This window comes from Periophthalmus magnuspinnatus, chromosome 16 (genome assembly GCF_009829125.3).
Source record: "Periophthalmus magnuspinnatus isolate fPerMag1 chromosome 16, fPerMag1.2.pri, whole genome shotgun sequence".
In the NCBI taxonomy this organism is placed as follows: Eukaryota; Metazoa; Chordata; class Actinopteri; order Gobiiformes; family Gobiidae; genus Periophthalmus; species Periophthalmus magnuspinnatus.
The window spans coordinates 16731580-16747096 of record NC_047141.1 but is presented as its reverse complement, the minus strand read 5'-3'; the positions used below and the strand labels follow the sequence as shown (position 1 = coordinate 16747096).

General features: G+C 38.2%; 1 protein-coding gene across 1 annotated transcript in view; it reads right to left on the bottom strand.

Annotated features, from left to right (window-relative positions):
- The window catches only part of tgfbr2b (transforming growth factor beta receptor 2b), a 43505-nt gene extending 31193 nt beyond the window's left edge, over window positions 1-12312 (bottom strand). Inside the window, exon 1 of the mRNA XM_033981161.2 lies at window positions 11996-12312. Within this exon, the coding sequence (XP_033837052.1) occupies window positions 11996-12080 (85 nt within the window). The 5' untranslated portion in view covers window positions 12081-12312. The remainder of the gene's footprint in view (window positions 1-11995) is intronic.
- Window positions 12313-15517: the final 3205 nt, after the last annotated feature.

Sequence of the window (15517 nt, the reverse complement as noted above, 5' to 3'; positions counted from 1 at the left end):
GCTAGAATCGTTTCAGTCAAAATAACAGCCATTGCCATAACAGCATTCTTAAAAACGTTCATTGGAATTAAATGCTTTTTTTCCCCCAATCATAGAGATGTATCTTCTTTCTAGGAATCTGCATGGGAAAGCTTAGGATTGTTTGATGGCAGAACAGCTGTTAACACTACAACCACTTTTTCAGGCTAGGCAGCATGGCAACTCATATGAGCTTTAAAAGAGTCTTAGGGCAAAAATAGGCCACAACCACAAAACACTACAGACCCAGACAACCACAGCTAAATCAATATGGACACAGTGCCAGCGCGCCGCAATCTTGAACATCAAAACATTCATTGCATTGAAACCCATTCAGAATAACTGCTTCAACGGAAGTTTCTGAAATAATTATTTTTTTTAATGTTCCAGACATCAGAGAGAGAATAAATAGGAATGTCTTATTTAGGATTTTGAGGAAAGCTAAATTATAAACTGAGATGCTGAATGCACTTGGAAGAGTAAGTCAAAGTCTACAGAGTGAGTAACTTCTGACTAATTTTAAATGGGCACAAACTTAGTAGACGTAATTACAGCAGCTAAACAGCAATGCAAGTAAAACTATACAGCCTATTTTATAACAGCACAATAATTAAAAGGCCCAGTACACCATTTTTTTCCATGTTTTTGAGCAAAATTTGTCCTGCCAGGGATCTATTTTATAAGCAGCTCTTGAGGTCAAAATATGTCTGCTGCACGCTGTCTGCATCTAATTAGAAAGCATTTTATTGTCCGATAAACAGGAAGCGCGCGTTAGCATGCTAGTTGTTTGCTTCCACGTGATGGCAAAACTCAGCTCAGGTCTCTGAAAGTTGTGAAATGTGCTTGTAAGTTCATTGCAGTGAAGAATTAGGATGCTTGGAATGTATAAGGTTAGTAAGAAATAACTTTACCAGTGTTTAAAATTCTGAGTAAGTTCTGTTTTTCACATTTTTAAAACAGTAAAAATACAGAACCTTTAAGACCATCCTATTCAACAAACCCTACATACTGAAAAAATGTTAAAAAACGTACAATAACTTCTTCATTCATAATTTTCGACATGTAATGCAGCTAATGTTCTAAGTTACACATGTGGTTGACAAGTTGTGCGTGTCTTTAATTGTGTCGCGTGCTCCTGTAGTTTCGGTGTAATCTATAAAATCTTATCCCGGTGTTGTGCTGCGAGCGCTCCTCAGATCTGCTGCAGAGACCTGTTCAGACCTGTCCCCCTGAACCATGTCCCCTTCACACTGAACCACACAACTGCACAACAGGGCTCAGATTAGTCATGGGACTTTTGGCTCTTTTATAGGATCCGAACCTTTTGGATCTGTTAATTTTAAAGAGCTGTTCAAAAGACTGGCTCTTTTACTATTTGTTTACATGACAGAAGCCAACGTGAGAACTCATCTTAACAACAAATCAGTCACAGAGAGAAAGGAACAAGGCTAAAATGTGTTTAAAATGGTTCAAACTGAGAATGGGAGTGAGTTTACCCTTTGGAATTTTGCAGAATCTAAACAAAATAATAATAATTTTAAAACTAATTGCTATTATGATGTCATTTTTTTTTTCCTTTGTGCACAAACCTCTCGCTCATCTCAATCATCGTCTGCTCTGCTTCTGTACTGATTTTTGTGTTAGTTCAGTGTTCAGTGTAAAAATGCATACAAATTTGAAAGAAAAATTGGATCCGGCTCTCATTTTAAAAATCACTCAAGGCTCTCAACTTTTCTTTTTATTTGGGTGATTGCTATGTTTACATACATTGATCATTTTATTAAGTCATATTTTGATTTTTTTTGGACTGTCTGGGTTGAAAAGATACTGCTACTTTCAAATGGATTTCAAATAATGTAGATTTTTTAAAAGACTAGCTGTCAATTTAATTTCATTGTGATTAAATCAATAAAAAACCAGTACAGATATCTTGTATTAGCAGATCTTGAGGTCTATATAAGTCCACCATGTGCTGTCTACATCTAATAAAAGAAAGCATTTTATTGTCTGATAGTTATGAAGTGCGCATTAACATGGTAAGTGCTGTTACCTTTACCATCATGTCAAAACTCCACACTGGCACACTGGTCTCTGAGAATTGTGAAAAGTCCTTGTAAACTCATCACCGTGACTAATTTGGATCTTAGGAATGCAGCTAAGTGAGCAAACTATTTAAAACAAACTAGTTCTGTTTTGCACATTTTTAAGACAGTAAAAATCAAGTACGCTATGGGAACACAACCCTCAAATGCTGTAATAAAGCCAGATATCACTACTAATAAATTGTAAATCTTTACTTTCTCTGCAGGTTAATCTACACGTTTCCATAACAAAACAATCCGTGCTCGTTTCATTCAAAGGATTATTTACTTCACATTGTATTGTAGTCTGGAAAATATGTTTCAATGCTGACTAATACTACCCAAAACATGTTCAGTGTTTTACAAACCAGACCACTTCCTTGTTCTTTGCCTGACCAAATTGCTAACTTAACCACGTAAACTGCGCTCTACGTAAACACTGCTCCCCACAGCAAAGTCATGTTTACCAGTGAGTTACCGCTATCCTCCTCGTGAATTATAACATCTGAAGTTAGCAGGGAAATCAGGTAATCCAGTTCAAAAAGTAACAATATGTGTAGTATTTGGTGAAGTGGAAGTTTCACAGTGTGGTATTAACTTTGCGTATATTTTTCTTGCTCGAAACACATCTTATTGTGAGCAGGGTCACCTCTATAACTTAAGGGTGCCACCTGCTTTTATTTCCATACTCTAGACTAGTGAAAGCTATAAATCTCTATGGACACAAGCAGATAGAAAGGGGCATAGTGCATCTTTAACAGTTACACGTCTAGTCTTGTAAAAAATAATTTGGTAAACTTTATGTAGGTTTGTGGAAGGTCTTCAGCCTGAATGAATAAACTGTAACACCTCCCCTCACTCAATGCTCCCATACACCTCAATACTAAGGACTTAGAAACCACCTTCCCTTGTACAGATTCTAGTGTTCAGAAGTATTCCAGGGAGGTTTCACAAGCGTTCATGTTTTGGTTGGCAGTGTCAAATGAAACATGTCTTTTTGCAGTCAGATCTCTCTGTGTGGGCCCTCTGTGCAGCGCAACATAGACAAACAAACCCACACACCAAAACATTCAAAAACAAAAATATGCAATTACTACAAATGCACTGAAGAAGTCTTAGGACGTTTTGTGTTTGGAGGACATGACATGCAATAATATTAATACTGTTTTGGGCATATAAATAAATGAATTAAGGGTAACATTTTAAAGCGCATAATGATGACCAACTCAATCTCTTGGAAAACATGGGGTTGTTACAGTCCAAGAATCAAAGTAAGTGCAATATCCTCCCTATAATTATTTGACTATTGTACAAGTCTCTATCAGAAGCCCAACATTAATTAAATTGGACCAGATTATCAGAATAACTTAAAGGTATATACTATGTCACTATATAGATACTATATATTATGTAATTTTTCTGGTAGAAGGTCTGCCACTGACCTGTCTCCATGGAGATGTTATTGCTTTGGCTCTCAAGAATGTTCCAGAGTAGGGGAATAAAAGCAGGTGATGCCAATAAACCAAGTAACTGGTCAGATCTGTGGAAAGGCTACCCCACTCACAGCGAGAATGTATGTTTTTCAATGGATTTTTGAACTATAAAAACACTTGTAATTGAATAAATGTGCAATGTCATATTGTGGAACATTCCAGGCAAAGTAATATCACCTCATAGACACAAGTATGACAAGATTATTATCACACTGAACACTGTTGAACAAGAGTAGTATTAGAATTGCTTTATATTTGGAGTGCACTGTGTGGAAAAGTGCAGATTTTGTATTTTAGTATAGTATCAATGTAAATCCAACACTAAATGCCATAAGGGATACGCAAAATAATGAATATCAGATAAGGATCATGACATTATTGCCCATTTATGAAAAACACTGGAAATGAGTGAACCAAATTCCAGTGAAAAATACATTGATTAAATTTGTTAATCCCCTAAACCTCATTCACTAACACCATGTGCCTCTTTCAGATAAAAATCAGTGACTCCAGCTTAAGTATGTCTCTCCATCGACTGAGAGATTCCTTTTGCAGAAGTAAGATGTTCTGATATAACCATTTGCAGTGATAAAAACAGACTATTACAAAACAGACTCCTAAACGTCTCCAGTCCACAACATAGACAAAACAACCGACGTCTGAGCTTGTAAAAACTCAGTGGGCAGAGCATCATGTCTGCCAGCCTTAGAAAAGAAGATTCATTTTCACGACCAGTCTTTTAAGAGTATAAGTTCAGTGCATGCTTATGTGAAACCAAAGTCTGGTAGAGTGAGTTATTCATTTAACAGAGCAGAGGTGGAAGTAGAGTCCAAATATGTAATAGAAAACTGCAGGAGTGACTTAACACAAGCGTCATTGAGTAAAAAGTAATGGATAGTACTACAGTTCAATTTATTTTTGTAGAGTGCAAAATCACAACAGCAGTCAGCCACAAAACTATTGATTTAACCAGCAGAAAATTAGGAAATCAAACAGTAAATAGTAAATATGATTGGCCAATATTGACAAGAAGCAAACAAATCTAATTTCAATTGCAATACTTATAAGAAAAAAAAGGCAATTTGACTTTTTTCTCAAAATCATGCAGCACAAACAGCAACAACCCCCTAAAAATTCTTATTTAACATTACGATTTAGAAAACGCGCTGCAACTTGATAACTGGAGTGAAAGCGTCTTGTTAGCAGCAAGCACTGTACATTCAAGACCTAAAAGCTATAGTTAGAATAGTTGAGTTTAGTATGACAGCCTCATAAACCGTGCTGTTTTAGTGCAGCCGTGCCACAGACAGGAGATAAATCTACATGACTAACGGGGCTATAGTGTTACCCATTCTGTAAAGTTCAATTCATCTTTATTGAGCTGCTGTTACAACGCTGATAAAGCTTTCCAAACAGCTACACGTCAGTAATGGAGCACAACGTGACCTTCTGACCTGGGCTTGAGCTAGTGTGTTTAAATTAAGACCAGGTTAGGTAATTTGTAAGCTTTGACCTTACTGCATAGGGAAAGAATGTGCAAATGGAGTTTAAATATGATCCTAATCGTCCTATGTGTATATCTACGATTGTGTAATATTAAAAGATTAAAAGCAATCAGTACAGTTTTCATAAAGATGGTTATACTTTGCACAGTAATGATATTTTTATCTCAATAACCCAATTTGAACAAACATTGCACCATTTATATCTCAATATCAGGTGGTCTCTGACAGAAATATGGGGTGATTGGGGTACTCATCACAACATAGTCAAGCATTGTGGTTGTGCATCCAAGTTTAAGATTGATTAATGTATGCATTTCAGTGATTGAAGAGACCACAATTCCCCTGCTAAACAAGAAATTTTAAGCCTTTTGCACATTTAGGACTGGCAATTTGTATTTTTTCTCACATATGGGCTCATTTTTGCCATTCTTTGTCCCTAATGTGCCCTTTCAGTTAATACTTCAGATCAAAAACATGTACAATGATTACCTACGCTTACGGGAACTTTTCTAAGCTCTCCTCTGACATAGTAACTCTCTATTCTCATCAGCGAACATAGATAAGTTAACCGTAGACTGATCCATGAAATCAATCCCTCGCCTCAAAGTGTACAATGTGTGTTTGATTTGGCTGACACTTCGCTGATAAAATGTGATGGTCTACCAAGAAACCACGATAACAATGGAAAGTACTCATCTATTTCTGTAGCTTTTAGATAAAATGAGAAAGAGCCTTAACGTAGCAGCTTTGCAAATATTGACTTCTTAGTTACGGTAAATTTCAAAATGCAGAAGTTTAAAAGTCAACTATACGTGGAAGTTTTAGCATCTTGGACACATGAGTAAGAATGATATATACAGAGATATCTTCAAGGTGAGTAAAACAATTTGGAAACCATACAATTTCTTGATTTCGACAGTATAATGTTATTTTCAGCATCAAATAATAGTACTAGTAAAAAATATTCTATAGTGGTCCATATGTACTAGTCTAAGCGTCTATGTATACTTGTTCTGATACAGCTCAAGATCATTCTAAAGCTATTAAGGAAAAGCCTAAATACTAAAAAAAAAAACTCACACTTGAGTAGTTTTGTTACTAGTTTTAACAATTGATTAGTGTCTGGTTCAGAGTAGGGGAGTCAAAAATATCAAAAATCACAGAGTCTATGCACTGAAAAGACTCCTACTTTTTAAACCTATATTGCAAATCTAATCGTAATGCAAAATGCTCAGAAAAATAACAATTAAATGTCGTTTTCCAAAATGGTGCAGCCTTACGTGTTTAATCTAACCATCACTTTTCTGATGCTGAACTTTTCTTTCATGTGTAGGTGCTGTAGACAAAACCGTAGACAAACCAAAACATGAGCAGAGGTCCAAGTGCGTCAGAGAGAAAACGTACAGTAGGGAAGTGTCATTACGCAGGCTTGGGGGCGCTGCTGTTGTTACATTGCTGCTACCGTGACTGGCCCTCATCTGGTGCTGTTACCAATAAAGACGTTTGATAAATATCTGAGTTTTTAACCTTTTAGCTCCTCAGAAAGTGTTGAGTGTTTGGACTGAGTCTGAACTACCGCCAGAATACCATATGTGTGACTGAGGTTGCAGATGGTTTTATGTTCAAGTCTGAAGATCACATTCTAGTTTTAAGATATCCTCCATAGTCATTTTAATCAGGGTGAAGTAGTTACGCCTCATTCTGACTGCACCTTGCACCTTGACTGGATGAAACAATTACAGTTTCTGTTTTTTTATATTTTTATTTCAAAGATTTAAATGATCTTTTAGTTCTGGTAGACTATTTTTCCAGTTTCTTTTTTTTTGTTTATTTTCATTGCTATCAGTACAACCTATGAATCAACATTAAATCAGCCAAAACAATATGACTCAATTTGAATATGATTTTAATTATGTCTGGAAAATAATTACCCATTAGGGATATTCAAAGCACACGTGAACTTATTCGATCCAATGTAAATACAAAATGGGGCTCCTGTCAAGAAGACTTATGTATACCATCTTGAAAGCTGTTGACACCCAATCTTCTGAAATACCTTCTCACCACTTGTTCTCATCTTTAAACAACTCACACAGGAACTTAAAAGACCATTTATCACTGCTACACAGGAAAGACAGCTATGAGGCGTTCAAATGGCTGAAAAAAGAACTGGAAATATGTGCGCCACGCGGAATAAAGTCGGGTTCAGGGTCAGCGAAACGGTAGCTTGGGTTACATAGTGTAGTTTCAGGTGTTATTCAGGTGTCATTATGGGAAAATGAGTTTCAACACAGTTTCTCTGAGAACCTTTGCTACATTTTGACATTTCCTGTGCCTCCAGGGGGGTGCAGAGGTTTTACGTTTCCAGGCCATAAGAACTTACTACGATCTTCTAGTTTGAAAACATAACAGACTTCATTCCTTCAATATTTTGAGAATCTTGATTTAAAAAGTATTTTGACAGATGGAAGGCTGTGGTGGTGCATGGGTAGTGCAATACCAAAAACTTTTCACTTACGCAATTGCTCGCTGCACTGCATGTTTTCCCTATCAACTAATCACCAATTTTGGACCCATTTCAGATGAGATCTCTTTACAAAGCTACTCTTTTCAAACACAGTGCAAACATTGAGCAGTAAAATGCTGAGTGTAATTTTATGCATAACTGGTGTTATCAATTCATGACACAGTCAATATAAAGAATGGGGCTGCATAATTGTGGAAAAAAAGCTATTTTTCTCTATTTTTAGTTTTGATTGTTTGAATTATATTTATCATATGTGCTTAAAAGGTAGGATTCTGTTCAATATGCACATAGTTAACTCCAGGAGCATTTAGTGTAGCTCATTAGACCAAGCCTACAAACAAAAACCGTAAACAATATAGCAGGTGCGTTAGTTTCAGTGTAGTTAGCTCCTCCATTCAGACAGATATAAGGCAGTGCCCACCAGTAATCTGACCAGAACTGAAGAAGCGGCAGCGGAATGAGTAGCGAAACGTCTTCACTCCAAGAATTTTTTGTCCAGTTGACAAATTTGAATTGCTCTTTTTTTTGCTATTTGAGAAAAAAAAAACACACATACACACAAAACTAAAATATGAATTGATAAACTAATACAAGAATCCCATACATTTCAGAACACATTTGTAGAGGTCTAAAGTTCAGCCACAAGATTTTCTATAAAAAAAAACAAAAAACAAAAAAATGTAAATTGCTGCCTTTGCATGTTGATAATTGCGCCAACTCAATACAATCTCAATATATCGTGAGGTCCAACAGAGGCAGTCAAAATGTATAGCCATAGTTATTGTTGGAAGAAATGGACACTCGATTCCCTGTTACAATGATGCCAAAACCTTTGCACAAACTTACCAACATAATGAGAGAAGACAACTGGCAAAAGGCAGTCCAGAGCCACATAACTGTCCCAGCAGGACACTGGCCTCGCCCCTTCTGCCCCTGAAAGTTATCCTCCACCTCTACAGTCTTCCCAACCTCTGCCCTAATCCGACTTGGACATAATCCCTTCATTCCTCAGTGTTTATCTGCCCATGCAATATTCCCACTGGTTTCTCAAGTTCCCTCCAGCACCTCCGCCTTCATCCCACCCTCTGAACGCTTCAAGTGTGCAATTCAAAGCAAAAGAGTGGATCCAAGCCAAGAGACCTGGACTAATATGGTCAGAAAGATTGAGAGTATAGGAGATTTATGTTGTTTACTTGAGGTATTTCGTTAGGTCTTTTCAGAAGAGAACTTTTCAATACAGGGAAAACATATTTTTTACATTATGTCTAGGCTACATTTTCAAGACATAGCGGATTGTTTGAAAATGCAAAACAACATTTCTCATTCCATTCCATTTTAAGTGTCCAGTCATTGTGCAATGCAAATTTCAGAAACTTCAGATGATCAAATCTCAAATCAAATGTTCTCATAGATAAGCAATTGAAGGCACGTTAACACATTATCATTGGTTGTGAGTTTAAAAAATCATTTGGAGAATTATTACAAGTGTAAAATTGTCAGTCATTGATCAGTGCATATGTACAGCCAGAAACCATGTTCAGAAAATCTGTATAGTAAAACTTGTAACACTCTTGCCAATGTTGGTTTTCTTTCCCACATGGCCATTTCCCAAACAGCGCCTTGGGATTTAAATACAGACAGTGTGAGAAAGTATGCCATCGAAAATTACCATGGTTAACTCTAGGGGTAGGTGATATGCCCACTGGAAATACATTGCAATTTAGTTTTCTATCTTGATTTATGCAGTATATTTTTGAATTAGATACAACTCAAGCCATCTGCTGCTTCTTAGAGTTCCCACTTCATGCTCTTAGTGAGTAGAAGGTACATTTAACCAATCACAGTGAAGGAAGTTGGCCCATTTAAGGAGGAACTTGGTAAAAGAGTATGTATTTGGATATAGAATTGCATTAAACAGAAAAGCAATGAATCACAACATGACAATATCTCCAAAACACCAGATCGTCTCAGAGATCAGATCACAATTTCATTTTTATTGTCATATTGCCCAGCCCTACAGCCAACCATGTCAAGTTACTATGACAGCATTTCTCACACTATCTATAGTTAAATTCCACTCTAGTTTTGAAAATGCCATTTGGAGGAGTCCAAAATGCATGATGAGTATTGGGTGCTGTGCAGTGAGAAAGAAAAGAAATACTAGCATTTATTTTAAAAGTTTACAAGAGATTTCTGTAGAAGTTGATGAGGTGATACATTTAAACTTGCTTATAATCAAGATACTTTACAACTTACAACAAATAATTACATCCCACCAGTTCTCACAAAGTCTCTAAGCAATAAATTTAAACATCAAACTTTTCAAATCCCACAAAATCTTGAGTGTCTTTGCAAATAGTTTCTCCCAAAACACACACAGAGGACCCTAACTGGGACATGCTCGATAATGGCTGCACCCTCTCCTGAGTCCAGAGCTTGAGATTCTCTGGAAGAGGAAGGAAGAGGGAGCCTTCCTGGGACGTCCCATTGAGCGGATGGTTATCGAGTTCAATTCAGGCGAAAAAAAGAGAGAAAAGACGTGCTTGGATAAGTGTTTGGATAAGCCCAATGTCAAGCTGCTTCAGGGGGCTACATGTGAGGAGCAAGAGACGCTATAGTGCTATAATAACACCGTGGAGTCAGTACAAGAATAGAGAGAAATATTCAGATAAAGCACTAAATTAACAAAACAATTGTCTTACAGTAAAAGTGTGTCCACTTTTTTCCATGTAAAACAAGTTAGCTCTGATTTAAAGTTGATAAACAAGCTAATATAGGCCTATACAATAATGGAAGCAGGTACGTATCTATCATTCTCTCTATTCTTGAAGGTGCTGTACATAATTAATACTGTCTTAAAAACATGAAAAACTAAACTAGTTCATCTTAAACTTGCTAAGGCCAGAGCTGAGATTTGCTGCTGCAGGCAATACTGAAGAAAGACAAAATAAAATGAGTATGAGGAGAGAGGGGTGAGTTTTGGTTCAGTGGCTGGGGGCATGTGGGTGAGTGGGTGGAGGTTTGTATGTAAAGTGGATAGCATGTCCGTGCATGTGCTGTCCGGTGTCTATTTGTGATTCATACAATGCAGCGAGACCACACAGTCCTTCTGGTATGTGGGATTTCCAGGTTGAAAATAGCTGTGCCGAGCGGTAAGAGCTAGCTGGGCAGGAACAGGCAGCCTGCACAGGGGCAAGAGGGCAAGAGGAGGGGAAGAAGCAGGGTATCAGCATGAGCTACAACATGGGAGGTGTAAAGTTACACCTAAAGAGCGCGGTGTGCCGAGGATTAGTCAATTTAGCTAATCTAATAAGTCGTTGGAGGTTTATATGATTCATTGAACAAGAAGAGGAAACTATATATTAACTGACTATCAGTATTCATAGCTCATTTTGTGTTGTTCTGGCTGATGTTCAAGGAAATTTTGATGCTTTGCCATTGCCAAAGAAATGAGTGTTTTGACACATAAAAATGAAGCTGTGACAGATAATTTATGATTAAATGAATCAGCAAATCAAATCTCCATGCAAGCAAGTATTTACTATGGAATGCTACTTCATTGTCAGTCTAATGGATCATGAATCATTACTGAACTTGTATACACACACTACTGCTTTGAGTTGGCATGAATTTCAAATGAATGGAACTATAAAATGACACAAAATAATGAAATAGCAGTTTGAAGTGACAAAAGAAATCTTGGACACTTGAATTAATGCATAATGTATAATCATATGTAATTGAATTTATGTTATATGAGCCAAATATAAACATAGCGGTTACTCCGGGCACCTTGACTATGATCATTTGTAATATCAAATCAGTAAAAGACCATTTTGATTAAAAACATTAACAGTTTTGAATGTGCACATGATCACATATTGTCTTCCAGCAAAATATTTAAGCCATAGAGTTATTGTTCCATATACATACATCCCCAGTATCACATAGCAGTCATATATTGGCCAAAACAATATACAAATGACTATCATGGTGGTGATACTAAAAATGTATGGTAAGGATACGTAAAATAACGTAAACTGGATAACTTTCAGATGCTATAGCTCGCTTGGTGCAGGTACGTATCCAGGTGCTGTTATTACGCGCAGTCCTGGAGAAGCCTCTGCTTGACTTCGGGTCGTTCCCATGTGCTGCACTTTAAACAGACCACTATAGTGTGAGCTCGGAGTGTGCGCATACTTGAACCCTGCATCAGCGCCTGAATGAGTCACCTGTTGCGCCTTGGTGCTCCAAAAGAACCGTGCGTAACGCTGCGAGAGCAAGTTTCCAAAACCTCGCGTATCATGAAGGCGTGTATGTTGAGTGACGTGAAGGTAAAGACACGTTGCGTAGAGTTTTCTGATAACTTACCGGCGCTCCCATGCCCCAACAGCGAAGTTAACGAGAGGAAAAACATAGCTCCTCGTACGGATAGCGAACAGCGCCGTGGCTCCATATTTCTCTATCCTTCGCACCAGTCTTCGCATTCAGCTGCAGTTTGAGTAAACCTATCTCAGTTCGTAAAGTCCCTCGGATGGGTACGGTTCTGTTTGTTGTTTTCCACTCGCGTGCGCTCCCGTCTCCTCTCCACACCGCTCCGCAGCTGGACAGTCACTGCGGAGACATCCATAGGCACAGACCGTTGTATATACAGTGATAGGAAACCGGAGGAGGGAAGGAGAGAGGGAGGACCCGAGCTCGCGCGCTCTCGGTGGGCTGGTCGATTGTGCGTGTGTGTGTGTGTGTGTGTGTGTGTGTGTATGTGTGTGTAGTGTCTTCGCCGTGACGCGATGGGGGCGTGTGTTTTTAATACCCACGCACTTCAGGGGACTTGGCAGCTATCGTGAGGGCAAATAGAGAAAGTTATGGTTTAGGATGACAAATTTTGTGAAGATTGTATCAGTTTGTGTTAGTAGAAGTTGGACAATATAGCTCTAGTGTTATTTAGAAAAAGTCAAATTTCAACTAAAACACATAAGAACTCTCACTTAGTGTAGACCCAGGGCCGGCCCAGCCTATAAGCAAACTAAGCAGCTGCTTAGGGCCCCGAGGCCACCAGAGGGCCCCCAAGAGCCCATACATTTTTATTGAAAATAATATATCAAGTTTTATTGAACACAGGGCTTGTGTGTTTACAGCAGCCTAAATATCCCTCTCAAACGATTGCATTTGTTTTACACCCATAGTAGCAAAATACCTATTGCTGCCCACATTTGTTTTTGAGCTGGGCATAGGTGAGGGCAGCTATGTATTTACACTGTTGCAAGGACCCTTTATAATGTAAATTCAAGCCCACTGTCGCTAACTAGAACACATACGATTGGTCAAGGTGATGAGCGTATAGTCATAATGTTGTCAGTGGTGAATCTCCAACAGCTGAGCCTGGAGGCATCCACTGGCGGGGGTCCCAGAGACAAATTCAGGGCCCCCTGAAAGCTAGGGCTGGTCCTGTATAGACCGATATACAGTGGGGATAAAAAAGTGTGTATTCAGCCTCCAATTGTGCAAGTTCTCCCACTTAGAAAAGATGAGAGAGGCCAGTGAATCATAGGTACACTTCAACTATGACACACAGAATGGGGGGGAAGAATCCAGGAAATCACATTGTAGGATTTTTTTTTTTTTTATGAATTAAATGGAAAATTCATACATATCCAGACCCATCTGAAGTTTGCTAGAGAGTATTTGGATGATTGAATAGAGGATTGGGAGAATGTCATATGTCAGATGAAACCAAATAGAACATTTTGGTAAAAACTTGTGTTTTGGAGGAGAAAGAATGCAGAGTTGCATCCAAAGAACACCATACCTCATGTGAAGCATGGGGGTGGAAACATCATGATTTGGGGCTGTTTTTCTGCAAAGGCACCAGATCAACTGATCCATGTAAACAAAAGAATGAATGGGGCATTGAAGATGAAATGTGGCTGGGTCTTTCAGCATGACAATGATCCCAAACACACCGCCCGGGCAATGAAGGAGTGGCTTCGTTAGAAGCATTTCAAGGTCCTGGAGTGGCCTAGCCTGTCTCCAGATCTCAACCCCATAGAAAATCTATGAAGGGAGTTGAAAGTCTGTGTTGCCCAGCCCAAAACATCACTGCTCTAGAGGAGATCTGCAGGAGGAATGAGGCAGACTACCAGGAACAGTGTGTGAAAACCTTGTGGAGACTTACAGCAAATGTTTGACCTCTGTTATTACCAACAAAGGGAATACAACAAAGTATTGAGATGAACGTTTGTGTATGTATGATGAAAATTACAGGTCTGTCTCATCTTTTAAGTGGAAGAACTTGCACAATTGGTGGCTGACTAAATACTTTTGTGCCCCACTGTAGGTTGTAATCAAAGAGGAGATAATTATCTAGAATAAGGAATGTGTTGATAACCAAGACGGACTCAAGATGGAAAAACTTACACTATGCTGGTGCACATCTTATTGCACTGTATGTAAATCAGTATCATTAGATATGATGCACCATGCAAATTTTTTGGTGGGGCCACCTCCTTGTCTCCATGGAGATGTTATTGCTATGCCTAGAATGTTCCACCTTTACTCTAGTGGAGCTTTTAACCTTTCAGTGTTCACCGAGCTAAGCAGATGATGCCACCAGGCCAACTTACAGGTCAGGAACCCCGCTCACCATTTTTTTCCCCAAGGTATTTTTGATAAATGCCAAGTAAGATCAATGCCATACTGTGAAACATTCTAGGCACAGTTATAACAACATGGATCCTCCCACTAGAAAGTTTCATAGTGCACCCTTAAAATTACGCACTTTTTATTTATGTGTTGTTTTTTTTTTTGTTTTTTTTTACAATGAAAACAGTGGCACTAATTATTACAGTTATGGTAATACCAGTACAATGATAGCACATGTAGCTCATAATCTTAACTGTTTGTCTTACATACTTAGCAATTAAGATTATTCTATGGAAAATAAAAACATATGTGCATTTCTTATTATAACCAAGCCTGGCATCGTGGCAAATGACAATATAATGGTACAAAGCGTAATCGGATGGACTGTGTCTTGAACTCTTGCATCTTGAGAGAAAAATCCTGAGTGGAGGCATTATGTTGTGGTTTTGGGTTAGCCTCCAGGAAAGGTGTGTTGGTCAATGACAAGTCCTCTTAAAGCATGGAAACACCACTAGCATGTGTGTGAGGGCCTAATGGTACTTCAGAGCCAGAGTTAGGTCATTCGGATAGAACACGTTTTTGGAATTACACTGAATATTCACTGTGAAACTTGGGTCAAGTTTTTGGTGACGAATGCATTCAGGTAATGTAGCCCTACTTCGTGAAATACAATTGTACATTTTCCACTGTTATTATCACTATTACTTACAAGTATTACAACCACTGCAAAGCAAACTGAGATTACTACTAAGATTTTTTGTAAAATACTTTGGTAACATCTTAAAATAACTACACCTCAATAAAGCATGAAGAAATGAAGAGGGGGCGTGGCAAAAGCTCTGAAACTATTAATTATATCTATGACCTTATCAAAAAAGAATACAGATAGAAAGGTACTAGAAAGAAAACTGTATTTATATGGAAAAAGGCAAATTAAACACAGCGTTCACTCCAAAAGCTCCAGCTAATCCGTGTCCTACCTTCTTCTTTCTGCTGTTGTGCATAATTCCTTATAATCTATAATAACGTCATTTGTTGACTAATACAAAGTAGCAGAGTAAAGCACCATCGACCGATTAATTATATAATAAACGACCAAAGGCAGCCCTTAACACTAGTGCTATCCTTAATGTCCTCACAGATATGCAGAGACATGGACTGGTGTCAGTGGTGTGTGCAATTACCTGTCCAAATGCAGTAATTCTCTTCGGTAAACAGCTCTGTATTTACACAAACACACACATCAGAGAG